We start from the raw sequence: 27,674 nt of genomic DNA, 5'->3' as shown, positions 1-27,674 counted from the left end.
CATATAGTTATATGCGATGGCAGTAGCACTCAGACAGCCCACTTACACAGCCTTGGGCATTAAAACCTATTGCTCCAAACCCTGGTCCGTAAAGCCTGGCGTATAAGGTGATTTGTGAGGTCTTTATTGGGAAAGGGTGGTCCAGGGTGGCAGGTGGCTCTTCTTGGTATGGAGTGCTCCCAATCCTGAGTATTTACATAGAAAATCATCAGAAATGTAGGAAGTATTGAATTCCAAAAGCACCATCTGTGATGTGCAGGAAGGTGTGGGGAGCTGAGGGTCGGCTTCTTCTTGTGGGTGATAGGACCAGAGGGAATGGCCTCAGGTTGCGCCAGGGGAGGTTCAGGTTGGCAATGAGGAGACATTTCTTCTCAGAAAGAGCAGGCAGGTATGGGGATGGGTTGCCCAGGGAGGTGGTGGAGTCGCCGTCCCTGGGGGTGTTCAAGGAGAGGTTGGACGTGGTGCTTGGGGACACGGTTTGGTGGTGACATTGGTGGTAGGCGGGTGGTTGGAGCAGGTGATCTTGGAGGTCTTCCCAACCCCAATGTTTCTCTGCTTCCTTTATCCCCGCTTATCTTCCCGCAGTACTAAAACCTCTGCTTTCCACATCTGACACCCTGCGCGGTTTTATTCCGGATTTCATGCCCAGACAAGCCCAACAGGTCCACAACCACCCGCCCCGGCCAGAGGAACCCCCCCCCCCCCCCCCCCACAGCTTCCCCTCCCGGCCCACTCCCACCGCGGGAGCCCCGGGCCGAGCCCCCACCCCCGCGAGGGGGGCACCGTGCGGGCGGCCGCCCCCACACCCCGCGGCCCGGGGCGGGCCGGGCAGAGCCACAGGAAGTCGGCGGCCGGCTGGGGGTGGGCTGGCACAGGGGGGCGGGCGCCGGCCCGGCCCGGCCCGGCCCAGGCGGCGGCGGCCGTGCCCGATGTCGCTGCCGGTGGTGCTGCCGGGCTCCTGCTGCCCGCTGCCGGGGCTCTCCGCAGCCCCTCCCGCGGCGGCCGCGGCTCCGCTGCCCTCCGCCGCCGCCCCCCCCTCCGCGCTGCCGCCGCTCCGCTCCCGCTGCTGCCGGCCCGGCCCCGCCGCCCGCCGCCCCCCGGCCCCGCTGCAGGTCCCGGCTCCGGCTCCGGCTCCGGCTCCGGCTCCGGCGGCAGCCCCGGTGCCGGCCGCAGGCTCCGTGCTGCTGCCCGCCCGGCCGCTGCTGTCGCTGGGGCTGCTGCAGCTCGTCCTGGGCTGCTGCATGGTGGCGCTGAGCTTCGGGGCGCTGTCGCTCAGCGGCGCCCCGCAGGTGAAGAACGCCTGTCCCTTCTGGGCCGGCTCCTCGGTAAGTGCCGGGCTTGCTCAGGGCGCTGAAACACTGCCAGGCAGGTGCGTGGGAAAACCTAGCCCGGCAGCGAGCTGCAGGGCGGGAGGCAGCTGGGCGCTGGGGCCGAGGATGCGCCTGCTGCTGCCAGGTCGGATGCCACGTCCCGGTTGCAATGGACCTGTTAAACGCAGCTCAGGAAGACTCTGAGGAAGGCTTTCTTTTCCTGCACCGTGAAGCTTTCACAGACGTAGCGAAGCCAGCCTTGCTGCCCTTAAGCCAAAGCCCCCTGTCACAGCAGTGCTGATGCGCCCAGCTTTAAAACCGTGTGACCGTGTTGCTCTCTGGGGATCCAAGAAGTTCTCAGTTATGAAACCGCGCGGCTATGCATGTGGTTTTGCAGCACCGGCGGTGATAACAGGCAGGTGTTTGGGCTAAGTCATACACGAGTGCTGTGCTAGGTCAGATCAGTCACAGCAAGTTAACGAGGTAGCCAAAGGTTGGCTGGAGAGGTCAGAAGTGGAGCAGAGCAGCACAAGGGAGGTGGCAGGAAGGGGCAGTGGTGGACACCTGATGAGCTGATGGAAGACAGGGGCAGCATAGACAGATTTTAGTTATGTTTAGCCACATTTCAGGAAAACACGTCCTCAGCTGAAAGCCGTATTTTGGCAGTTGATGAGGTGGGAGTTGCTGCTGTAACTTTTTGCCACCATGGATGTTTTCTGGGTGGAAAACACAAGAAAACAGTAGGTGAAAGTGTCAGTTCTGATTGTGTTATTTCAGAGGATGCCCGTAGGAGTGAAGAACATCATCAGCACAGGCTCCGAGTCTCTGCTTTCAAGTGCATCTTCACATCATCCCAGCATTGTTCTAGCACTCCAAAGGACCTTTTGTCAGAGCAGCGATGAATACATAAATGGCATTTTCTGATCAGTTGTTGACTTCTTGGTAATACTGCTTTTTTAATGTTATAGGTGATCTTGTCTGGAATCATAGGCTTAACAACATGGAAGAGGCCAATGATACTTCTGGTAAGTACGGATTAAAACTTGTTGTAAGCGCATTATCAGAAGAGACTTGGGATTTAATAGTCATTAGTTTAAAAAAATACACTTTTTAATAAAATAATTTAAAAAAATAGACTATACTATTGAGTCTCTTTTTCAGATTGTAGAGCCATAATTATTGAGGGAGAAGTCAAAGCCTGCAAAAGGCTGTTACCTCTAGGAGTCTCTGCTAAGGGCAGGAGCAGACCATGTCTGGAGGACGTGCTCGTGTTGTTTACAGAGCACTTTTTGTGTTTGTGTAGGTATAAGAAAATACTAGTTTAGTATAAATAATTCAGCTCTCTGAGGCAGTGCTGCTAGAGCTGAAATAAGGCAATTGGTTTGAAAGCTTTGCTCATTTGTCCTTTGCTAGTGTCTGATAGCAGGTCTGAGCTCTAACCTAAGCATTGGTGCCTTGCAATATCCAGCGTTACTGTTTCAAATACAGATGACATTACAGTGTTCTGAGAGAAGTAAATCAATGTGCAGGGTGTGCAAGCTGTTTCTGTTTGTAAGTGAAATCTAAAGCTCTGTAGCTCTCAATATCTCAAAGACGGGATTTGAAGGTGTTTTTCTTCTTTTTTTTTTTTTTTTTTTAACCATATGGTCACTTCTCAAGACTGTTTCCAGGACAAAACAATTGTTTTGTTTTTATGCAACGCTTCTTTGGGATGTGTGAGGTATCCACATTGTCATCGGCAGGAGGTACCAAGGATCAGAGAACTGAACTGTTGAAGTACTATGGTGTCTTAGTGATGCGTTATTTAGCACAACTGGAGCAAAACAAGTCTTTATATTGGTCCTGTGGATACAAGGAGGAGCCTGGTCTCTGGGGCGCCCAGTCTGGAAGGACCATCCTTTTATGAAAATAAATGTAAGCGCCATCCTTCTCAAAATGCCTGAGGCTTGCAGGGTGTCGCCTCTTTCTATATTACACGTGTTCTCTGCTGTTTCTTGTTGTTGTAGTTTACTTTTGTCTGTTGTTGACTCCCAGATTCTTTCAGGCCTTCTGAGTATAAATTTTGTAGGCCCTTCTTGTCTTTCTGAAATACAAAGGCAGCAAACTCTCATCCTTTCATTTGTTTTCCAATGATTTTAGGAGGGTCGAGCAGGCAAGAACAGGTTGCCCAGGGATGTTGTGCAGTGGATGGGGAGTTTCTGAGATGAGACTGAATAAAGCCTTGGGCAACCTGCTCCGATTTCATAGCTGACCCTGTGCTGAGCAGGAGGATATGCGAGAGACTTCCTGAGGTCCCTTCAGTTGCAGTTGTTCTATGACTATATGACACTGTGAACCTATTTTTTCTCCTTAATTTTATGTATATTTTGTAGAAGATTTTTGAAAGCCAAATAATAAAATGCAAAAAAAAGGAAATCAGCACTAAGCAGTTCATGGGGCTTCAGTAAAAATAAAAATTGACAAGAAGAAACTAACTTTCAAAGGGAGTCTTGCATTGAATGAACTAGCCTATCAAGTAAAGAATGTTAGTTTCTATGAGCAAACTCATTTTGGGCTAGATTTCTAATATACCCATCCTCTAGTAACATGAACATTTTCTCTTGGGAGTTTTGAGTTGCTGTGTAAGTTGTAAGGGCAGGTTTCCCAAAGACCTAACTAATGACAGTCAATGTACAGAATGGCTTAGAGTTAGGACGTTCATAAATAAGACCAGAAAATGCATTCAGAGCTAAAACAGATTTTGTTTCCAGCTGTGACTGCCCTCTCCTTTTTGCTCCTTATGCAAGCCTCTTGCACTTACTCCTTGCAAATACACTTGTCATGGGTTCCTCTCACCAGGCTTGGACTGGGTCCCTGATCTCTTTGCCTGTTCAGAAATAGCGCAGAGCCATGTCCCTGGCGCGAAGGCAGCAGTGATCACACGTCTGTCCTCCTGACAGGCCTTAACTCAGGCAGGTGCCAGGTGTAGAAATTCCTTTATGCGGCAAGTAAGCAATGCAGAAAGGATTGATTTCACACGAAGGTGGTTTTATAAGATTGCAGCAGAACCTGGATATTGGGCATGTTGGGTACCTGTGCTAGACCCATGCCTGAAATCTGAGGAGTGAGGATTATTCTGGGCATGTGGTATGAATTACCATGTTTTGCAGTGCTGCAATTTATGTTAGTGTTTAGATGTGTTCATGGAGAGACTTTGGACTGTGCTCAACAGTTACAGCATAAAGTTTGTGGGACTAGCGATGGTCATTATCCTTTTTTCATCTCTGGTTATGTCTTAATCTACAAAATGCTCTTATATTCGTAAGGACAGGCCTCTTTCTTCTTATGCAGAGCTGTTGTCAGTTGCTCAGCTAGCTTGAGTAATTACATGTAACTACGCATTCCAAGTACCCTCTAGAATCCTTCATATGCATCCAAATCCCCCCAAATCATTTTGTTTCTAGCCCAAGTTGAGTAATTACATATAGATTTTAATTTGTCTTTGTGTGCACTGGGAGCCTCGGATGAGGCTGCAGTTGAGCTCGCTCCATCGTTTATCCCTCCCTCGTTTCCGGAGCTGGCACTGAAGCCGAATACCGGGTGGATGCCGCAGAATGTCTTTAAGGAGGTGTCGCTCCTTCAGGATGAGCTTGCAGTAGGAACACGGTGTTTCTTGAAACTTCTCGTGTTACCTTACTTTTATTGTCAGTTTGCAGTTTTTAAGGGATTTCATAATGGAATTCACACTTTTCTTCACCCCCCTTTAAAGCACACCAAACCTTTCTAGAAGGAGCCCGTTTGCTATTCTGATAAGGGATTTCAGAGCCTGAAAACCTGTGGGAGTGCATCCACTTGCCTGCATCTCCTTTGCTGTCTGGTTCCTCCGATGAAAAGGCAGTGCCTTTGCTTGCAAAGATTTCCCTTCTGTCTCCCCGCAAAGGCTTGGCGGGGGTGCTGGGAGAGGAGGTGGCAGAGGGGGTGGCTGTGTATCGGTCACTGCTGTGCTTGGAAAAGGGAAGGGAAAGCTGCCAGCTGCAGGCGATGGTGGGCCTCCAGTCAGTCCAGAGAGGGGTGGCTGTAGCACAGCAACGGAAGGTGGTGAGTGAGTAACAGGTTGCAGAGTCAGGGTGCTGTGAGGCAAAATTGCGCTGTAATTGGCTCCTTCGAAGGACGTTCCTGCAGGGCCAGCATGGCTTTCAGTGGCAGAGCAGCTGAGAAGCCCTGGCTCTGAAATCTTACCTTGCTTGTGGCTGTCTGAGGCTTTTCTCTCCTGGCTATCAGTTGTCAAGCCACTTCTGAAGTCAGCTTATTGCACTTGTGCTCTGGAGCTGATTTTTCCTCCTAAGGAGAAGCTTCCTCCTGTGTGTGCCTGTCTGAATGTGTTTATGGGGAAAGGGTTTTTTTTTTGTCTTCCTGAAGTTGTTTGGATATTGGCCGTCAATGGTTCAGGGCTGCAGGCAGAGAACTGCCTGCAGAGAAGCTGGTTTCTTCCCGTCCACTCTGAAAATCCTTCCTTCATCACGCCTGTAAATCTTACTTTAAACTGAAGGAACCTAGCTTTTTTCAAAAAGCACGCTGATTCCTCATTGCTTGTTTGTTTGCATACGCATTAAGAGCAGCTCACATCTGATGGGCCGTGCTTGCTGTGTTAGCCTTGGTCCCACAGGCAGCAGCTCCTCAAGCCCTGCTCCAGCACGGGTCCGTCCCACGGGGTCCATCCATCCCCCAGGAGCAAACTGCTCCAGCACGGGTCCCCCACAAGCAGCAGCTCCCTGCAGACCCCTGCTCCTGCGGGGGATCTCCATGGGCTGCGGCCTCCTCCAGGCCACATCCACCTGCTCCACCGGGGGCTCCTCCACCCGTGGGGGGGCTGCAGCGTGGAGATCTGCTCCATGTGGGACCCATGGGCTGCAGGGGGACAGCCTGCTCCACCAGGGGCCTCTCCCTGCACAGCCCGCAGGGGAACTGCTGCTGCCTGCCTGCAGCACCTCCTGCCCTCCTGCTGCACTCACCTTGGGGGCTGCAGGGATGGTGCTCACCCCTCACTCCCAGCTGCTGTTGTCCAGCATTTTTTTCCCTTTCTTCCATCTGCTCTCATGGAGGCACAAACAACATCAGCTACTGGCTCACTCTGGACAGCGGCAGATCCCTTTGGAGCTGGCTGGTGCTGGCTGGCTGACATGAGGCAGCTGCTGGATTCTGCTCACAGAGGCCACCCCTACAACTCCCTGCCACCAAAACCTTGCCATGTAAACCCAGTACACCAACTCACCTGGATTTGACGCTGTACCCAGGTAACTGTAATGCCTACTTTGAATTAAGCACATCTCTGTCAGCTGCTCCATACTGAATTTCTGCTGCTGGAGCAGTTTGGCTGCGGTTGCCCGTGGGAGACCAGGGGCACTGCAGGGAGCATGGCACGGAGCAGTCAGAAGCAGGCTGCTCGTGGGGCAGAGAGCTCTGGTGGTGGCTGGCTGTGCTGTGGAGCCCTGCCTCTGCCATCCAGACATTAACATGGTGGCAGGTGGGGCGAGCATATCTGGCTTTCAGTGGCTTCAAGTGCTTTATGGTTCCTTGGTCAGACAGCAGGCAAGCTCTTATTTTTGTCAGTGTTACAGATGTGGTCAGCTTTTTGGTGAAAGACAGTGGGGTTTTGACTTGGAAAGTAAAGGTTGTGTGCTCTGTGTGATTCTGTATTCTTTTACGGCCCTAACTGTGGTAATCATAGGGGTTTGGAATTTGTTTGAAACATTCCTTCATTCAGAAGTATTAATATTTATGTTTTTGAGGCAAAAATGGATGGGTCTTTACCGCAAAACATAAAAGCTTATGGAACTCAAGTATATATTTAAAACCTTGAAATATTGTGAAGAATAAATTTCTAGTAAACCTTTTATTTAATTGAAATTTTTCATTAGAATTAGAATGTTTCCCAACCAATTTTGAAAAACAAGATTTTTAAGACTAACTACTGCCCTTTTGATATCTGCACATTGACTGAATTGCATAGATTTAACTAAGATTTAATGTCTATGCCAAAATATGTATTATTTACTTCCTCATGAGCTGTCATTCTTAAATTTAAGCTTGGCTAGCAACAATAGAAAGGACTGTGAATGGGAGCTGCAGGTTGTGACCCTAACAATACAACAGTCTGTCTCTAGCCATGAGCTTTGTAATAGGCAAAGTCATTTGGTTTCAGCGAGAATTACTGTAGTGGTGCCTGGTTCTCTGCGTTTGAGAAGTAAAATAGCTCAGTGTTAATGTCTTGACCCACGTGTGGGTCTTCACCATTAATTCAAGAAATGGCATTCATATAAAGGTTTTAAAGTCAGTCTACACCAATAAAAAGAAATACGCTGCTACTTGTGAGACTCTATAAAAAGCCTTATGTGTGGCATAAGTTAGGTTTCTTCTCACTTTGTTATCATTTATTTTGATGCTGACAAGGCCTTTTACTAAGTCATATGGGAAGTTTTAATGCTGCATTAAAAGTATGAGGCATTTTTTTTGTTAAATGAGGTAGTTTGTCTTCTACTTCTGTGTTGTTTTTCTATTCACAGGTATATTGCAATAAATAAACTGATAGAAAATTAGTAAGGTCACATAATTAATGCTTAGTTATTGCTATTGCTGCTGTGTGTATGGAAAATCAATACGCTGGCTTATCTTTTCCTAGAAGGATGCTTATAAGGGTTATACGTAGGACGTAAACAGGTATAGGAGGTAATGGGTGCAGAGCAAATGTTTTTCTTTCACTCGCTTTTTAAGTGCCTGCTTATGTGTGAGCCATGTGAGTGCAGGTTAAAGCAGTTCCTCCTGGCGTTAGGAACTGGCTTCAGCAGTGGCAGCAGCAGGACAGCACGCAGTCTGCCTGTACAGAATGAGTTACAAGGTCAGGGCCTTACCGTGTAAGTTTGTCCTGCTGCTGCTGGAGCTCCCAGTGACGCTATGAGAAAACTCCACTGACTTCAGCAGAGTTAGGTTGGTTGGCTGACACCATTTAGACCGGGTCATCAAAGGGCATGATGATTTTTTTAGGTGGAGAAGATCACGCGTGCAAGAGATTAGCAAATTCTGTCTCTGACATTAGAATACGCTTTGCTTTCCTATAGTTTAATTCATACAAATGTTCATCAAGACTTTCTGCAGCTGTTCACAGTCCATGTCTATCTAATGCTCGAAAGATGAAGGGCAGTGGGCCAAACTAAGCTCATAATTTGAGTTGTGTCTATTTTTATCACTGCAGTTAAGACTAGTTACCTCTATTTTGACTTTTAAAATAGCCTGCCTGCCTTTGGCCACTCGTTCTAAGGGAAACAGTATTTTTTTTCTCCTTGTTCACATGTGGAGGGGTTCTTCTCTTACTGCGATAAAGTGGGACGCCTGCTTTTATGTGTAGGTGAGTAGTGATGGAGAAGGTGTTTAAATTTGCATCTGGAGGAGAATATATCTTAAAGAGCAAGCTGACGAGGTACAGGTTAAATGAATGGACGGCGAGGTGGGTTGAAACCTAGACGAGTGACTGGATCCAAAGGGTGGTGATCAGTGGCACAAAGGCTGGCCAGGGGCCAGTCAGCGGCATGGCACACGAGGGGTGGATACTGGGGACAATGCTATTTAATAACTTAATTAATGATCTAGACAACGGGACAGAGTGCACTCTCACCAAGTTCACAGATAATACAAAATGGGGAGGAATGGCTGATACACCAAGTGTTGGTGCGTCCCAAACAGTGACCTGGAGAGGTGGGGAAACGGGTGGAGAGGAATGTCATGAACTTTATCAGGGGGAAATGTGGAGTCCTGCCCCTGCAGAGACCCCAGGCACCAGTACAGACTAGGGAATGAACTGCTGGAAAGCCCTTCTGCAGAAAGTCTCCAGGGGTCCTGGCAGACTTACCAGCAGGTCCGAGTGAAGTGATCTTTCCCCTCTGGTGAGACCCATCTGGAGTGTTGAGTCCAGTTCTGGGCTCCCCAGTACAAGAGGGACATGGAGCCTCTCCAGACCCAGCTGGACGTGGTCCTGTGCAGCCATCTACGTAAATGTATTACCAACTATGGTTCAGATCCTGATGATGTCTTAGGTTGTATGTGGAAGAATTACTTTTGTCTTCTGCATCTTTAATGGGAAGTTCTGTATATTAAATTTTGCTGTCAGAAGTAGGCTATACATATAACAAAAAACAGATGGTGTTTTTAGTTTTGAAACCGACTAATTTCTGATTTACAGTGCTTGGTGTGGAACGTAGATGAAAAGCATTCTTTGCATGAGATACCCTTAAAACTACTCTGACAGACTTGGGTAACTGGGACCATCTAGACAAAAGTGTAAGAAAAGGTATTGATTCACTTGAGTGCTGAGAAAAGAGTTAATTTAAAAATAGAGATTAAAATCTGTGGTTTAAATGTCTGTACATAAAGACAAATGACACTCAAAGTGCTTCCTATCATTAAAAACCTCTTATCTGTGGTTTTACGGTATTTATAAAGTAGATGTTCCCCTTAAAAAATTGCTGTTCCCCTTAATATTGATTGTTCTCAGTATGTCTAGAACACAATAGTCCCAATTCACTTCAGAGAAGTACTAAAAGCTGCTTTATTTGTTGTTTTTTAGAGGTTAAAACTTACCTTATGTGGTAACGCTACAATTCTGCAAAACCTACAGAGATGACATGTTGTTATTTAAGGAATGAGCATGAACATTAAAGCTCCTCAGCTCTTAGCCATTCTGAGAGCAGCCCTGCAGAGAAGGACCTGGGGGTTCTGGTGGATGAAAAGCTCAACATGAGCCAGCAGTGTGTGCCTGCAGCCCAGAGGCCAACTGTGTCCTGGGCTGCATCAGCAGAGGGGTGGGCAGCAGGTGGAGGGAGAGGATTGTGCCCCTCTGCTCTGCCCTTGTGAGGCCCCACCTGGAGTGCTGCATCCAGGGCTGGGCCCCCAGCACAAGAAGGATGTGGGGCTGTTAGACAGGCTCCAGAGGAGGGCCATGAAAGTGATCAGAGGGCTGGAGCACCTCTCCTGTGAAGAACAGCTCAGAGAGCTGGGGATGCTCAGCCTGGAAAAGAGAAGACTCTATCTAGGGTGACCTTATTGCAGATTTTCAGTACTTAAAGGGAGCATATGAAAAAGATGGAGAGCAACTTTTTGTCCAGGCAGGTAATGAGAGGACAAGGGGGAATGGTTTAAAACTAAAAGGGGAAAATTTAGATTAGATGCTAGGAGAAAATTTGTCACTCAGAGGATGGCAAGGCCCCGGCACAGGTTGCCCAGAGAAGCTGTGGTTGCCCCATCCATGGAGGGGGACTGGGTTGGATGGGACTTTGAGCAACCTGGTCTAGTGGGTGGCATCCCTGCCCATGGCAGGGGTTGGAACTGGATGATCTCTGAGGTCCCTTCCAACCCAAGCCTTTCTATGATACAATTCTATGACACAATACGATTCTACTATATCATGAATTTCAGAAGTTTTGCAAACTTTTTAAGATGCTTTGCACTTTCCTACATGCTTTGCCCTAGTTCATTGGGGTGCTGGTTATGTGGCAGTTGGACAATTTTGAGGACCTTTGGAAAACTGTCTGGGTAGAAAAGCGCTTCCTAGGAAGGTCAGTCAGCCTTTTTACAATCGATTGGATCAGAAATAGGACTTGTTTGAGGGCTCCAGAAAATCTTCAGCTACCTGTGCTTTTCAGTAGTTGCATGTATTTTATTACTGCACACTTAGTGCAGGTTAAGCTGAGAGAGAGAGAGAGACAGTAAATGTGCTCAAAGTAATAATCTGCTTTAAGATTGATCTGGTTCAAGATTAGATGCCCAGGGGCACTTCAGTGAAGTCCTGGGGAGTTTTGGAAATTGCCTGGAAGGGGAGAGTCTTGAGTTTGGGAATGGGATTTGCATTGCCATAGGTTTCTTGTATTGGATTTGTGATCCTGTTCCATCAGCTGTTAACTTTACTTCGCTGTTTCAGGTTAACCTATTTGTTCTGCTGTCCGTCATCTGTGTGCTGCTGAACCTGGCTGGATTTATACTAGGATGTCAAGGTGCTCAGTTTGTGTCCAGTGTTCCTAGGTGTGATCTGGTGAGCAGACATAGTAATTTACACGTATTTCTTCATAGCGTGCTGCATCAGCTGTCAAGTTGGGCTCACAAAATGTGCTAATGTTGAGGTGCAAGTAATGCATGTTGGGTGGTTAAAATACAGCTACAGTGTGCTGGGATTAAAAAAAAAAAACAAAAAAACTGCTTGCTCTTTCAAGCCTAGATTCAATTCAAATTGTGAACACACTCAATAAAATCCACAACAGTATTTTTTTAATCTGTGTTTATAAACATTTGTGATTTTTTTTGGGGGGGGAGTTGGAGTCTTCATAAGCTGATAATCTCCCTAAGGTAAAGACCCCAAAAGGGAATGTTTTCAGAATTTTAAGAAAGCATAATTGGCCCAGAAATGGTTTTGTTTGACTTCATTGATAGCTGGGCTCTGTTCAGCATCTGAAGACAGCTGATTCTGTGCAAGGTAATCCCAAATGCATCTTTAGAAAATTCCTCTTGCCAGCTTTATTCACTGATTTTAATATAATGGTCACTTAAGAATTAGCGGAAAGGATTTTTATAGTCATCTGACAAAGATAAACCATTGGTAAAAGCATGACTGGGTACTGATGGGCTAACTGAAAAAGTCCAGTCAGTATAATTTGTGGGTGAGAGTTCGTACAGTTTTTGCTATACCTGTTCAGAACAATATATGTTTGTTTGTTACTTTGTTAATAAGGTAGATAAACCATTCTGAACACATTCTGAACACATCCTCAGAACACTTCCACTGCAGGAAAAAGCTATCTGCACAGGAAAGAATAGATTGCAAAGGATTTTTGTCAAAGGGGTGTCATAAGAAGCAGAAGAATTTTTGAATGAGAAACAGTGGAATAATATAAGTTGAAAGATACAGGATCACTTAGTAATAAAGCTGATCATGTGTAAAGGCTTGAGGAACTCTTAAAGGTTAATGGGAAGATTTTTGACTATTTATTTTCATTCAGTTGCTGCTTCACAAAAAACTATTGTTGGTTCCTTAACATGCCAGTCAGCCCAGTGCAGTGAGAGACCAAGATTACAAGCACTTAATATCAACGTACTGAAGCAGCATGGAGAGCTGTTAGTGTTCTTCAAGACAAGGGGGTTAAACATCTCAGGAATTTCAGAGCATTCTGTGGCTGGAAGCATAGGGTACAGTGAAAAGATGTTCTGAAAATCATGAATTACTCTGTGAAGTGACTTGTGTAAGTGGGAAACCTTTGACGCAATGTCTCTAGAGAATTTGACAGCTAATAAAACAATTATCTCAAGGCACACAGATGTTGAATTTCTACTTGAAAACCAAGGTAACAACATTACTCTGAAAGTTACAAACAGCAGTGCTGTACAGATATAACTATTACTGGTTTGGCTGGGTTGAAATTACAGTTGTTGATACTGCTCTGTCCCACAGAGATGCAGAATATATATACCCATGAATCAAAGGATGTGGCTTACGTATTGGTCAAGGGCTTCCAGGCTGCTAGGTATTGTAGGAGCTCGGATACTAAAATTGTTCAGTAATCACTGCAGCTTTGATTAGATTTAAGTTGTATTTAAATGTCTTGAGCTTATTAGTAATGCTCTTTCAAATAAGAGGTAGGTGTAATACAGCTCTATGATGGGTGAATTGTTGACATACTGAGCTGTACAAATTTCACTTTAGAAGCCTGTATCCAGTCTGCATTGTCTGAGATACAGTTTAACACAGGCTCTGTATTATGCAGCTGAAAATGCTGTGTAAAACACGTAATAAACTTAAAAGTGTGGTTTTTGTTTTTAAAGGTGGATATGGGTGAAAACAAGATTTGTTTCTGTTGTGAAGAATTTCATCCCACCAAATGCACAGAAAAAGAGAATGCGCTGAAGCTCTACCCAGTGAAGTCATGCAGTGCTGTTCACCTCCTTCTTAAGGTACCCTGCACTTGCTGCTTAAAATAACTGCTTTGATAATGTCCGTACTTGGGTAAAAACACAATATTGAAGTGATGTTTTTACTATGAAAAACTCTGTTACCTTCTGGTCTTCTACACAGACGATTTGCTCATCTTTGAGTCTTGACCAGTGCATTGCTGATCTGGCATGTGTTTTTCATCCTTTCTGTGGTTTATACAACCACAGCTACAGTTCAGTTCAGACAGGACTGCATGGATAAGGATGATGTAAATTTAAGCTTATAATTAGGGGCCTCTGTTTGTCATCTCTCTTGGTATACCCAGCCCTTCTTAGCTCCCAAAGAAGCTAAAATAGAACTTGAAGACAGCATCATCTCCAAATAAAAAAGTGCTTTCACTATCTCAGATTCAGGTTTTTCACAGAAAAGCTAAGAGGAAGGTTAAAATTCTTGGAAGAATAGATGGCCTATAAATCACATCTGAGCAGTATTAAACCCTCCTGTGTCTCTCTGTCAAAGACACACAATAGGGCAAAACAAGCTTTTGCAAATTCTTTCAGTCTTGGAGATTACCTGTTCCCAAGACTGCATCACATACATTTTTAAGAAGTAACTGTCATTGTCATCTTTGTGTTTTCTGTGTTTGTTTTTGGTTTATTTTTTTGACATTTACAAATACGTTGATTTAATCTTTTAATTTCCATAATCTTCATGTTCTTCAGAAAGTTCTCTTTGCTCTTTGTGCCCTGAATGCTCTCACCACCACAGTTTGCTTGGTAGCAGCTGCTCTGCGTTACTTACAGATATTTGCAACAAGAAGATCCTGCATAGTACGTGAGTGCAAGGCACTGCCTAATATAAACAGTGGTACTAATAGTATTATTAGATTACATGGTTCAGTAACGGTAGATTGCAGTTGGAAGCTTTGTTAACGGACATTGCATTTGATTAGGACGAATCTCAGATTTCTGCAGAAGAAATTGAAGAACAAGGTCACATTTCAGATCCTGAAGATTTCGTCCCGCCTGTGCCACCTCCTTCGTATTTTGCCACGTTTTATTCATATACTCCACGGATGAGTCGCAGGTAAAGCCCCAGACTCTCTTCCTTTCTGGTAGTGTCTTTGGATACCTATGTAATCTTCATTTACATAAGACCGTTCTCTTTGTTTTTGTGTTTGGTGGCTTTTTTTTTTTTTTTTAAGTTAAAAAACTGATGAGTTAGGAGGCAGTGTAAATACAGTGGGATGGAGGGGTATAATTTTGTAGTTTTCACTTCAGATTCTGTAGTTTCTGAGTAAGAGAAATGCTGCAATTTGACATGACTGAAAACTTTTATGATGATGTCAGGAGCACACCATTGACTGAAAGCCAGGCACAGCTTGTACGAGAGAGACTCCTGACCCAGAGACCCCCATTGCCAGAAAAATTCAAGTCCTTCTTCTTTGGCAGACGGGGCTGATCAAAGGGTGTATTTTTATCGTGCCCTTAAGCCATGTAATCACTGCCCTTGTCTCCGTACCTGGGAAGACCCTGCACAGTGCGAGCAGCCAGGCAGGATCTGTCCCTGTTGCTGTTGCTGGGCTTTTCTTCATCTGTAGCCATGTGATGGAGTTGGAGTGGGAGCAAGGAGAGAGGGTTGAGTTAACATATCAGAGTACAAATGGGATAGTCACAAGTCATTGTAATTGCTCTCTTTTTTTCCCTTCTTTTTTTTGAGCAGGGAGATTCAGTACTACAAAGATAAGGGAAGAAGGATTTGGAGGATAATGAAATAATAGCTGTATTAATCTTCTTGTGAGTGACAGAAAGGGTGCAGAAAAATTTTCTGTTGCAGAAGGCTGCCTTCTTTGATATAATTAGTCTTATGGAACATTAAAATGTAAATCTGGTGTGGGGGGGATTATTTTTATCTGGGTTTGTTACCCATGGTTTTCCAAATAGTTACATACTCTTCACAGTAAGTAGCAGGTTAGCTTTGTTCATTAGTTTATGATGCTGGTGGGGCTGCATTACTCTGCTGTGAACAGTCAGTGCCTGTAGGTAAAAATGCCATGATGCCCAAGCAGTCTGAGTGGTGGAACTCTTGTTTAAAACTCCTGCTTTTTGCTGTGTGCGGGACTGTGTTGTTTATTTCCATGTTTCGTCAGGAACACTGTGTGTGACCCTGTGGTCCTTGCTGAGGTAATTACAGTTCCTGTTGTGGGGCTGCAAAAGTAAAATGGTACAGGAATAGATTCGGAATGAGAAAGCCATCTAAAACTCCAGCCTTTACTAAAAAACATTGCTATGCAAGTCTCGGTTCCAGCATCTCACACACTCATTAGGAAAACAGAGTGGTGTGAAAACAGAGGGCGGCGCGCGCAGTGATCTCTTTGGCAGATGAGGTATTTATTGAAATGTGCTTGTCACAGTTCCCCTGCTTTGCAGCGGGGCTGTCGCTCTTTGTCTGGCATGTCAGCCTAGATGGCTATCTCCTTCCCGGCAGCAGTGTTTCTCTTTGTCTATTTTCAGCACAGACGGGGCTGCTGGGCAGCGTCCGAGGCTTCTGCAGCCTCGTGTAGGGTGGCGGCCTCGGCGTGTTGCTGCGCTGAAATGTGCTGATCACAACATCTCAGCGAAGGCGATGTCTTTCCAAAGGCTGCCTGCTCATTTAAAGGTGCTGAGGGCAGAAGTGAACGCAGCAGGCAGGCTTCGTTTCCCTTCCTGGCAGAGAGGGAAACTGCCTCACCCCGGGCTGAGGTGCGGCGGGGCCTGTTCTCCCCTGGCCTCCACGCCCCGTGCCCATCATCTGCCTCTTGAGCTGAGCGCCTCCTCTGAGGAGGTCCAGAAACCTGCCTCAGCCTGGTTACAAGTATTTATGATTTGGGAATTTGAGGCGTTTACCAAAATGCAGGTCAGTTTGCTCAGGTTACTCCCAGTTTGACACGTGTCTCAGCGTGGCCCCATGTGCCACTTGTTCCTTAGCAGCTCAGCACACCCCTGCCAATGAGCCACGTTGTAAGCCTGCAGCCCACAGCCCTGAGGGTGGGAGAGGGTGAGGATGAGCCCATCCCCGTCAGTGTCCTGGCTGGCAGCTGCCTGCCCTGAGCTCGCTGTGGCTGCACAGAGAAAGCCTTTGTTACTGTTCCCTACCTCCCTGTGTTGTCATTTAAGAAAGCTGCTCGCTGTTTGCTGCTCATTTGCGCCTAGACCCTTACGATCTCTGTAAAACCACATGGAGTATGTAATCTGTAATTGCTTGCTACCCATGCAGTAACAGCCTTCTGATATCCTGAGTCTCCGTTACGATGGCTGGAAAAGATAGATCGTGGCAGGGCTCAACTTTGGAGAGAGAGTACCTGCCTAGAGAAGAGGTTAGAGGAACACTACCCGCTGTTGTCCACTGCAATTTGCAGGACTAATGCATGAATTTCTCCCCTTATATAAAAAGAGAGAGTGGACATTAAGAGATAAAGAACAGATTGACAAAGTTGCACATTCTTTCACTAAAGTTTTATATGCTTTATGCCTTAGCACTTAAGGGAACACTTTTCTAGTTGCATAGTCTCTAATAAGATGTAATGTGATATAGTTCTTGTATGCAGCATTAATTTTCAGTGTGACTGAGCTGCGTAGACCAGATCAAGCATGTTCAAAAATGAAGTCAAACTAAGGTTCAAGAGGTGTGTGATTCTGGGGTATGCAGTGGCTGTAAGCTCAGTGCATATGTGGAATGCTTTAAAAAAATGTGAAGAATTAATGTTAGTTAAACATCAATTTCCATTGTACTTTAAAATTATTTTGGAGTTTATAGGGACAGACGATATAGGCTGAAATGTTTTCTCTGTTTTTTTTTTTTTTTTTAATTAAAAAAGTAATGACTAATTGCCAAAAATCCTTTTTTTTATTTTTATTTTTAAATAAAATTAATTTTAATTTTATTTTTTTTTAAATTTTATTCCTTTCCTGTCTTAGCAACCTTTTGTAGACAGTTCCGTTCCCTCTGCACTTTCAGGTCATGGCATGGAAAAAAGAGATCCTTCTCACAGCCATCTTCAGTACCTCTAGAAAGTGTCCAGAGAAATCCTAAGCTCTGCAGGGAAGGTCTTGCTCCTCTGCAGCGTATCTCTGTAGACAGCCCCCATCCAGCTCCAGTAGCTAGTAGCCTGAAATGGATCTGGAGAGCAAAACTTGTGGACTTGTGGTTGTGTGAGGTACCTGCTCACTGCCAAATCAGTAGCTTAAAATGTAGGGAAAAGCAGAGAAAAACTTAGCTGACCTGAGTCAAAGAGAGGAAGGTTGCATAGGGGAGCTTCCCTGGGCAGCTCATCACCACCCTTCCCCAGTGTTAAATGAGGTAAGGTAAAAACTCGTTGCCAAAAGCAACATTTTCCTAAAAGAGTTTCTTCAGACACTGCTCTGATTTCTTCCCTTTCTGCTGCCTGATAGGAAGATAATGCAGGAAAACATCTTCAGCATTTCAGCTGTATTTGAGGCTTCTTTATAGGAAATTGAGAAGCCAGGTTATCTGTATGATATGTGTGCGTCCGACACAGACTGGCTGTAATGTCCGTAGCCGAGCATCATCACAGCCTCTAGTCTCTTTCTGTGCAGCCGTATCTAACTAAACATGAAACGTGAGATCAGGAGTATCTTGAATTTCAGTTATAATTAGGAATTCAATAGTTCATAAAAATCAGAGCTGGGTTATCGTGTTTTCAATGCCTAACCATCTTTGAGTCTCTTCAAGGTAAACCTGAGCCTCTGTGCAGCTGCAGTGGGTTCCTGGGTGCACCTCCTCAGGAGCAATGTCGCCTGTGCTCTGGGGAGACCTGGCAGCTCGTGTCGAGTTCCTGAGCCATGGCTGAGATCCCCAAATGGGAGCTGGCGCAGGGAGGCCAGCGGAGCTGTGTCTGGTGGTGTCCTCCTGCCAGTGGGACACCGTGCTGAAGCGCTACGTGGTGCTGTGTGTTGCAGGATGCTCGGCTCTGATGTGATTCCGCTGCCGCACATTTACGGAGCGAGGATTAAAGGAGTGGAAGTGTTCTGCCCCCTGGATCCACCTCCTCCATACGAAGCTGTAGTGAGCCAGATCAGCTCCGAGCAGGTATGATCCGTAGTGGTCTCAGAGTGAAGTATGTCTGTCTGCTGTAGGGGTAAGATCTGCAACTCACCTTTAGAGCGTGAAAACTTTTTCCCAGTTGGGTGCCATGGGAGAAAATTACTTGAGTATGGGAGAAGGAGCAGAACACACAGTGGAGGAGCACACTGGTTGTCCTAGAGGGCTGTTGTGCTGCCTCTATGCTTTGCTTCCCTTCTCTGCCTGTAGTCTTCCCATGTTGTACAACATTGTGACTTTTACCATGTGCACTGATCCCTTGTCACTGCTGTTTTCAGAAGACAAATGCTTCCCTCCCAAAAAAGGAGGATGAAATAGTCTGAAGAGGATGTTGAAAATTAATTTTAGAAATATACCACTCTTGGTTTTGCAGTGGAATTAAAGCCCTGTAGCATAGTCACCGTGTAGTCAACTGCTCGCTTTCTAAGACGGATGTTGCAGCTCTTGGAAAGCATTGGAAAAAAATGATGATGGTTTCTGATTTTCAACTTCTCTGTTTTATTCCAGGAAGCTGCACTGCAAATAGGTGTGGTGGAAGTTGTTGCTGATTCAGTGGAAACAAGTGGCAGGCAGGCCTCTCAAGGTAAAAAGAACATTTTAGAATTTGCTGTACAGCAGTTCTTCCCAATCCAAATGGCTTAATATCGCAGCAGCATTAGTATTTCTTCGGAAGCCACCCACCATATTTCAAGCCAAAGATGCAGAATTACAATTGTCTTGGGCAGCAGGAACAGAGATTAACCTTTAAAATACAAAAAAAAAAAAAAAAAAAAAAAAAAAAAAAAAAAAGTTGTCCCTTCTCAGCAATCTGCAAGTTAAGTTGCTGACTCTGCATCCATACATTGTAAGAAATGATCTCCAGCTCCAGTGTCTCCATGTGCTTTGTACAGACAATGGTGCCTGTTTGACAATTTGTTGCTGATGAAAAGAGTAAAATGAACAAAATAACATGTTGAGCTAAATGTGGGACCTCTCCATTATTGAGCTTGCACTGGAAGAATTGCTAATGAGTTTCTGCATACTGGCACAGGACGTGGCTACACTACAAGTAGAGGTTACATCAGACCTTTTTCAGCATTGTTTAATAAAACCATGGAAATTTTTCCAGTCTGTCTTCAGCCTAGCTTTTCCAATTTCTGTGCTGTACAATTGCAGTTAAAGTATTTTTGGCTCTCCCAGGTAAGCAGCAGGCAGCTTTTCAAGTACAGCCCTGGTGAAAATCCGTTCTGCTTTGCATTTTAGCTTGCTATTGCTACACAAATCATCTGTTGTTCAATAGATGGTTGTGTGCTTATCCACACAGTGATTACAACAAAAGAATATGGAGAGTAAAGACACCTACAAAAACACACACACACAAAAAAAAACAAAAACAACCAACGTTGCAAATTTCTTATATGACTCTGACTCCCGCTGACTTTATAAAAAAGCTGTGGAAAAACCTTGGTTTGTGAAGTTAAACAGTTGAAATTATCCCTACCAAGTGATGACAGGAGAAAAAATAGTTTGTTGGTTGGTTTGTTTTTTCCCCGCAGAACTGTACTTTAATCAAATAACAATTCTTTCAAACTTGGCTTACACTCTAGCAGTCTGCCTGAAACTGCTGAAAACCAAGACCTGCATGCTTCTGGTATCTCATCAGTTGTGATGGCCAGAAAGAAATTCAGAAGAGTGGCAGCACACAGCTTAGTTCTTAAGGCCTCCTGGTAGATGAAACTGCTGTTGCATTCTCCGAGCACTTTGAATGCAAACTGGTGTCAGATGCGAGACTGCATGGTGGCTGCTTGAAGTTCTGAGAACAGAAAACAGGAAAAGAAAACTATAGAGAGGCAGCAGAGTCAGGAAAGTTTCCAAAGAAACAAACAAACAAAAACACCCAAAAACCCAAAACGCATGATAAGGCATTGTTTGAGGCATTGTTTGTATTTAAAAACTTCCTCTCAAGCAAGCAGACTGGAGCACATGTGGTAAATTGTACTCTCCTCCCCATCTTTTTAGTGTGTTTATCTGTCCTGCTTTTATTAATTAGCCTGCAAAGTGACTTTTACCTCTCAGCTTGGCTATTACATTCATATGCAAGAAGAAAGAAAATTAACATTGCTTCATACAGATGCCAAGGCTTTCCAGGGACAGCGAATTGAAGAAAATAGACTGAGCACTATCTCTCCACTTATTTATATTTGTGGAGGTGTATTTGGTCTGGCTGGAGTGAAGTTCATTTTCTTCATAGTATCTTGAATGGCGCATCACTTGTCCTACGTCATTTCGCTTTCTATTTTTTTTTTTTTATTAAGCTGTCTTCATCTCAACCCACGAGTTCTCTCACTTTTGCCACTCCGATTCCCAGCCCCTGTCCTGCTGCGGGGCTGTGACCGGGAGGCTGTGTGGGGCTCGGCTGCCTGCTGGGGTGAGGCACCAGAGCAGGGGGGTTACACATGGGGCAGGGTGACTCCACCAGCTGTCTCAGCTGATGCCACGTAACAGCCTATAAATAAGTGCTGAGCTTGTGGTTCCTGCTGGGGGTCTGTTGTGCCAGGGCGTTTGTGTTCAGCGCCACGATTCCCTTGGCTTCATCAGGACTGGAGGACAAGGCGTAGCTCCCGGTGGAAGTGAAGGCTGCCTGCTGCCCACCTGAATCCCAGCTGCTGGCTGCAGGAGGACCTGGGACGTTCTTTGTCCCAGCTGAAATGGTTTTACTGGCTTCAGAAGCCTTCTTGTCCAGCAAAATGGTACTTTCCCTGCCAAATGCAGTATGAAGACAACCTCCTGGTGCCTGGGGATGCTTGGCAGCTGCCCTGTGTCATCACGTATTGGGTTGGTGCATTTCCAGTACGCACCAGCTTTACGCCACTCACACCTTAACCTCTGAGGCACTTTAACACCTGTAACATTATTAAGAATTATCGTAAGATCATGAAATCAGGCTATTCTTCTGATTAGTATTTTTTTTTAAATTCTTTACCAGAATACCAGCACCACTGTACCTGAAGGACTGACTGGTAGCACAGCCCCGCTAGGGTTAGTGTTTTTATTGGTGATGGATTTAGTCCTGCCTGGTCCTTGGTGTGCCGTGCTCTGTTGCTATTTCCTGACGTTTCAGGCTGGTGTCTGCTTTATATAGGCTGTGCCACGGTTTCTTCTCTTCAGGAGATTCTAGGCTGTATTTGTGTGGGAGACAAGGTGTTATCTTTAACAAGTACACATCATCCAAGGCTTAATTTTCTTGACGGCTTCAGCCACTGGCAGTTTTCTGGTAGGGTAATTGCACGAACATTTTCCATGTTCTGAATAAGACACTATCTGCATTCATTTTGGTTTTGCCTTTGTGTGAGCAAGAATATTGTTTCCTTGTAAGATGCCAGGTGCCATCAGATGGGGGCACAGAACCAGGTTAGTTGCAAAACGTGTGTCTTCATCCAGTCCTATGCACTTCGCAGGAGTGACACCACATAATCACACCTTCAGGAAAGGGAGGAGTATTGATTGACTGAAAAGTTGATACAGATAACAAGAATTCAGGGGAGTCTTTATTTTAACAAAGAACCTTATGAAACAAGGTCTTTAATTCCTATATAGGGACTGGTGACTGATTTATGAGCTACATAATTGTAAACAGTGACTGACTTCTGTGGCCAAATGCTGCTGTATCTTGGTACAGCTTCTTGTATGCAGGAGTATTTCAAGCTCTGAGAGGTTTAGTTTTCTCTCTGAGAAGCCACCTTATTCTCTGAACAGGTAGTTCAAGGTGAGGTTTCTGTTAGGCAAAGCTGTATTTGCTGCTGCTCCCGTTGTGTAAGGGTGAACAGGTTTCTGTAAAAATTTAAGCAGGCTTTAGATGAGTATTTCTGGTGAGTGTGGGCATACACACACATACAAGCACCACGTCAGATTTTGGGTCCAGTCATTACTCAAAAAAAAAAAAAAAAAAAAAAAGGAAATAACCTGAAATAGTGATGCTTGCAGATCTGCTTTATTCTAACGACTTTTCCTTTGCTATTCCTGATTCTGCAGGTGATGAAATTCCTAAGTCTTCCAGCAGAGTGAGCCTTTCACCTTCAGCTTCGAGCCCCGTGCCTGCAGAAGGAGCGTACAAGAGAGCCTTCAACCCCTTGCAGAGGCGCTCCAAGAGTGACCCTGTGCTGCACTGCCTGTTGCCCCAAGGTGACTTAATTTTCTCTGTCTGTGCTTAGGTAATGAACCCTCAAGGGAATGTTTGGGCCCAGGGCAGGGGGTTGGAACAAGATGATCTGCAAGGTGCCTCCAACCCAAACCATGCTGTGATTCTGCTGGTCAGAGAGGGTCAGCACCCTGAACCCGCTGCCTGCAGATGTCAGCTACTGTCTCCCAGCAGAGTGCCTAGCAAGAGAGCACAGCAAGGTCTGTGCTCTGTCACATCCCCTCTGTGTAACGCCCTAGTCTTGCTGTCTCTGTAGGCTTTCACCTAAAAGAACAGGGTCTGCAGCAGCAGGCATTGCTACTTCAGGGAGGAGGGAGAATGGTGGAAGAGGAGGAGATAACACCCAGGATTGCTCAGTGTACTTGCACAGTAGCATCTAAAAGCTTGCAGAGGCAATGTCATGGTGCAATTAACAGCAAAATTAGCTTGGGTATTCGGTATTAGCTTCTAAATGTACTCTCCTCCCTCCCTCTTTTCTCCTTCCTCGTAGCACAATAAATAAATAAACCCACAGCAGAGAGCTGATGCAGTCTGTTGCAGATACTGTGGTGTCAGTGATCCAATGCAGTTGCTGTGGGAAAACTGCGAGTGTAGCTGCACAGCCCTTCATTCTGTCGACAGTCTCAAAAATCCACTAGTCAATAGTCTTGTGGTTTTTATTACAGGCTGTTGGAACCCTGTAATAGCTGCTGATACACATTGTCCCTCACAGAACAGAGGTGGGGAGGGGGCCTGTTAGCCATAACCGTTTGTTTTGAACACAGTTTTGTGGAATGTGTTTGTGTCTCCACTGCATCATCTGTTTTCTCTTTCCCTCCTATCAACTTCCACTGCAGCACCCCAGAGAATCTGCTGCTGTAGCAATAGCTGAATGACACAGAGCCCGTTCAGAGCTGGGAAAGCAGAGCAGAGCGTTTCTGGGGTGGAGGGGATCCATCAGCCAGGAGTGTCTGGGCCCTTCAGGTTAGGCCTGCTCAGCACTGGGCCTGACAGCAAAATAACTGCTGCCAAAGGGGAAGTCAGCTGCTGTAGCGGTGGAAGCTGCTCCACGTTAGTTAGTGCTCATCTTGCTGGAAAGCCTTGGATCTCCTCCTGGTATTGTTGTACTTGGCGTAACGCCATCATTAAAGAGCTGCTTCAACAACCCATGGGTGTCCTCTTTTCAGGAGGGACAAAAATTAGTGATTGTTACTTAGACCAAAGGCGGTGGATTTTTATTTGGGCTAAAGACAGTGGAACTGATGCCCTGCTGACCTTTGCTTGGTCCTTGCAATGTCATTTTGAATGGCTTTTTGTAGTAGATTTCCAGCTTCTGGTATTACTAGCTTCCAGCTTGAGAAGCAATTATTTTCAGATATTTGGTAAACAGACCTTTTGGCTGGTGATAACTGAGAGCTCAGGAAGGATCATAAAACTCCACAAACTGTGTTCAGCCTGCTTTGTGTGTTAACATTAATACTGAATGCTCACTGCAGCTCTCACCAATCAGAGCAGAAGCAGAAGAGAAGGTAACTGATGTATAGAAAATGGCAAATAACATTCACAGAAACGTTCCTCCAGGCCCTTTGATGTGTGATACGCACTCAGCCATAGCTGTGTACTTTATTTTACAAGCATTTTCTGTAACATAGGTTCAATGCAGGGTGAACCTTGCATGCCATTCTGGCTGTGCAGTACTGTTCAGTTTTACTTGGTTAAACTGTGCACTGCATCACCACTGAATCAGTATTGAAATCTCACAAGATACTTGTTGAAAAGTACTGTGAAGCAAGTAAATTGTTTGCTCTGTTGATCTTTGTCTTCAGGCCCAGTGCTCAGCTGTGAGGCTGCAACTCAGACTGAAGTAAAACCACAAGTTGATGCTGTCACGTTGCGGAAGAGCTTGAGAACAAGAGCTTTGAGATCAAGACCCCGATCTTTGATAGACTACAAGTCTTACATAGACACTAAGATGCTTGTGTCACGGTTCCTGGAGCAGTCCTCCTGCAGCATGGCACCTGACATACACGAACTGGTGGAAAACATCAAGTCTGTTTTAAAATCAGATGAGGAGCACATGGCTGAAGCTATCACCAGTGCCACGTTCCTTGAGCAGGTATTGTTACTTACAAGCTGGTCTTGGTTTGGGAGTCTCGCTTTACACTTGCAACTCTGCTTTGTGTGTCAAAATTTTTGAATCCAATTTAAACTCTGTGGTATTTTAGCTTCATATTGGGAACGTATGAGAAGTGATGAGGCTGTGCATGTGTGATGTCTCTGGCCTTGTGGTTGACAGAGCAAGGCAGGTCAGAAGACTGAACACTGTATTTTTTAAAGCTGAAGGAGGTGGTCTTTTGTAGTAGAATCACGAATAGTAAATGGCATAGCAATGTTTTATCCTGATGGTGGCAGGTGAGAGGAAAGAGAAGAAACTGGCACGAATGGAGGTTGACAAGAAAATTTTGATGTAAACCCACTGGCAGAAACTTTTTGTGATTTGTGGCAATAATAAGACCTGAATAAATATAAGACCTAGTACTAAATGAAAAAAAAGTAGAAAAGATATGCTTACATCAGTGGAATGAATATTCAACCATTTCAGACACTGCAGACGTCATCAAACAAATGTTTCAGCAGCTTATACAGCAGTTGGGAAAAAGAGTTGATTCAAGCACAGCATGAGTGATTTGCTGTGATAACTGGTTTTGGTTTTAATTGTCATGCAAAACACATCAAAATTTTAATTTAGGCTGTGGAAATACAGTGCAATTTTCCCACTGCAGCCTACAGGCAACAGAAGCCTCAACAGATTTGACACAAAAGAGCTGAAAAGTATTTTACTTAGGAGAATTTTATTTTTCATGCTGGCCTAGAGCTTGTTACAGCCCAGTTCCTTCAGCAGGAAGTAACACTTTGATTCCTGTTAAGCTCTATCTGATGTGCCATAGTTTGGGGTGAACCAGTTCTTGTGCAGCTTTCACCAAAAAAAAAAAAAAGGGGGGGGGGGGAAGAACAATTGAGGAATGACAACACGCGCCTTTTCTCAGTGGCACTTTTCCTATCTCTCTTGTACAAATGCCAGTTTTACTTTCAGATACATTTATTTATATGTATATTTTTTGAAAACAGGCAACACTACAATTTCTTCCTAGTTGGGTAAGAAACCATCTCTGTGGAACAACAGCCTGAAAACAAACCTGATTTATGTTTTTTCTTTTCGAAGGTGATGGCACCTGCCCCGCAAGCCATGTCACTGAGGGCCCACGAGCTCCCTTTCCGGCAGCGCCCTGGGCTGCTGCACCTAGAGAGCTGCGGTGACCTGAGTACTTTCACAGCAGGTGAAGGCCAGTCGGCAGAGAGGAGGATCCAGAGAGCAGAGCACGAGCGGCCTCACAGTCTGATTGGAGTTGTCAGGGAAACTGTGCTGTGAGGCGGTTTCTCTCTGTTCCTCCGGAGAGCGTTTCTGTCAGGCATTCACGCTGCACAGGAAAACCACCTCTGACAAGCGGGTGGAAGAGGGTGTCGCCAGCCTATTTTTTATACCCCCATGCTCAGGCTCCCAATGGGAAGCTCTTTCTGCAAGCCCTCTGAGGCAGATTGCGAGCTGACCTGCAAATGGGGCTGCTCAGGTGCAACTTGTGTTTGTGAAACAGCATCTTCTGCTGCACCTCTGTAGGCTGCTGCCACTTAGGACAGAGTTGTTTCTTTCCTCAACTTAGATGTGGCAGAAAGGCTCTGTGCCTTGGCTCATTGGGCTGAGGCAAGGACAGTTACCATGTGTGTGCACTTTGTCTCAGCGAGGAACACAGGGCAGAGCCAATGCCCGTGTTTATTTGGTGTAAATTACCATAGCTCCACTGATTATTTTTTAGCTGGCCTGTTCCAACTTCCTTGTAGAGGTGCTTTTTACGTATTAGCCGACTGACATATGCTGAAAGCATTTACGCAGCCATCTCAAACCCTCTGCAGATGTGCAGGTGACTACCTAATATTGTTTTGGCAGCCTTAACCACTAGGCCACAGTGACCCCTGAGTTTACACTCTTTAGCTAATAAACAAATGTAGAAGCCAGTTGGCTCAAGCTGTTGACTGCAGATAGTTTGTCAAGCTCTGTTCTGTATCTATGCTGCTAACTGGGAATACACTAAGTGTTTCCAGAGGCTGGGATCAGGCACAACATTTTGATTTGCAAGGCTAGTTGCAGCCTTCTGTGTCTCAGCAGGATGAATAAATACTCCTGCTGCTATTTCAATGATAATGCTTCATTTAACAATTATTAAACAGCTTTCATACTGAAAACCAAAAAGCTTTACAGTGAGTTTTAATTAAGCTTGTTCAGAAGTGGTAACTGTGCAGTTTCACTTATGAAAGATAAGTTGAGTAAAATAAAATGCTCATCTCTACTCTCGAATTGGTGTTTTATTTTTACTGTCTGGTAGAGGAAATACAATAGGGCTCTTAGGATTGCTGGATCACTGGCTTATTGGTACATTTTGCTCTCAGAAATTAAGAGCATAGCAAGTCAAAATTGAGGGATTGTGTCTTGCAGAAGAAAGAAAGCATCACAAGAACGTGCTGGCTTTTACCTTGCTTGTATTAAATACTTTGCAATTCCATTACATTTAGAACCCCAACTTATCTTGCTAAATGCATCACCTGATGTGGGAGTTCTTTTGGAGCCTCAGCATCAGTTTCCTTTCCCCAGGTAACATTCCCCTTCCAAAAGCAGGTTGTGGAGTAAGAGAGGGTTACATGCCCCATCAACACACAGAGCTGCTTCCTGCAGCTCTGAACAGCTCTTACCTGGTGTTGTGCTCTATATAACTGCCTGTCACCCTGCCGGGGGAAAAGGCTGCAGTGTCAGGATGGAACGTAAGCTTATCCTTTGGAAAACTTAATCAGATTTCAGTCAATTGCTTGTTATCCTAACAAAACAAGACGAATCTGAATAATCACCTTCCTATCTGAAGATTGGAAACAAATCTACTACAAAATAATGAGTAGTTTTCCAACGTGCAAGTTAAATTTCTCCCCAAGTATTAGAAAGTAACATTGTTAGTTCCAAAAAAGTGATTTACAAAATGATCAAAATTATTCCCAATGTAGCGAGTTAAATTATATCCAGGTGCTATTCAGGAGTTACCAGTCACATACCCATACT

General features: G+C 45.2%; 1 protein-coding gene across 2 annotated transcripts; it reads left to right on the top strand.

Annotated features, from left to right (window-relative positions):
• Window positions 1-796: 796 nt before the first annotated feature.
• On the top strand, window positions 797-26,921 carry ENTREP1 (endosomal transmembrane epsin interactor 1). Of its 2 annotated transcripts, XM_084503857.1 has the most exons (11): window positions 803-1,325; window positions 2,279-2,335; window positions 11,257-11,367; window positions 13,149-13,277; window positions 13,980-14,087; window positions 14,210-14,343; window positions 18,216-18,345; window positions 18,865-18,940; window positions 22,369-22,518; window positions 24,340-24,629; window positions 25,737-26,921. In XM_084503857.1, the coding sequence occupies exons 1-11, from the start codon at window positions 930-932 to the stop codon at window positions 25,941-25,943; spliced, it is 1,788 nt and encodes a 595-aa protein (XP_084359983.1). In that variant the 5' UTR covers window positions 803-929; the 3' UTR covers window positions 25,944-26,921. The 2 variants fall into 2 exon arrangements, with proteins under 2 accessions (XP_084359984.1, XP_084359983.1); XM_084503858.1 differs by lacking the exon at window positions 13,980-14,087 and having other exon boundaries at window positions 797-1,325.
• Window positions 26,922-27,674: the final 753 nt, after the last annotated feature.

This window comes from Aythya ferina, assembly GCF_964211825.1.
Source record: "Aythya ferina genome assembly, chromosome: Z".
Classification (NCBI taxonomy): Eukaryota; Metazoa; Chordata; class Aves; order Anseriformes; family Anatidae; genus Aythya; species Aythya ferina.
The sequence above is the reverse complement of the archived record's forward strand: the minus strand, read 5'-3'. Positions and strand labels throughout refer to the sequence as shown.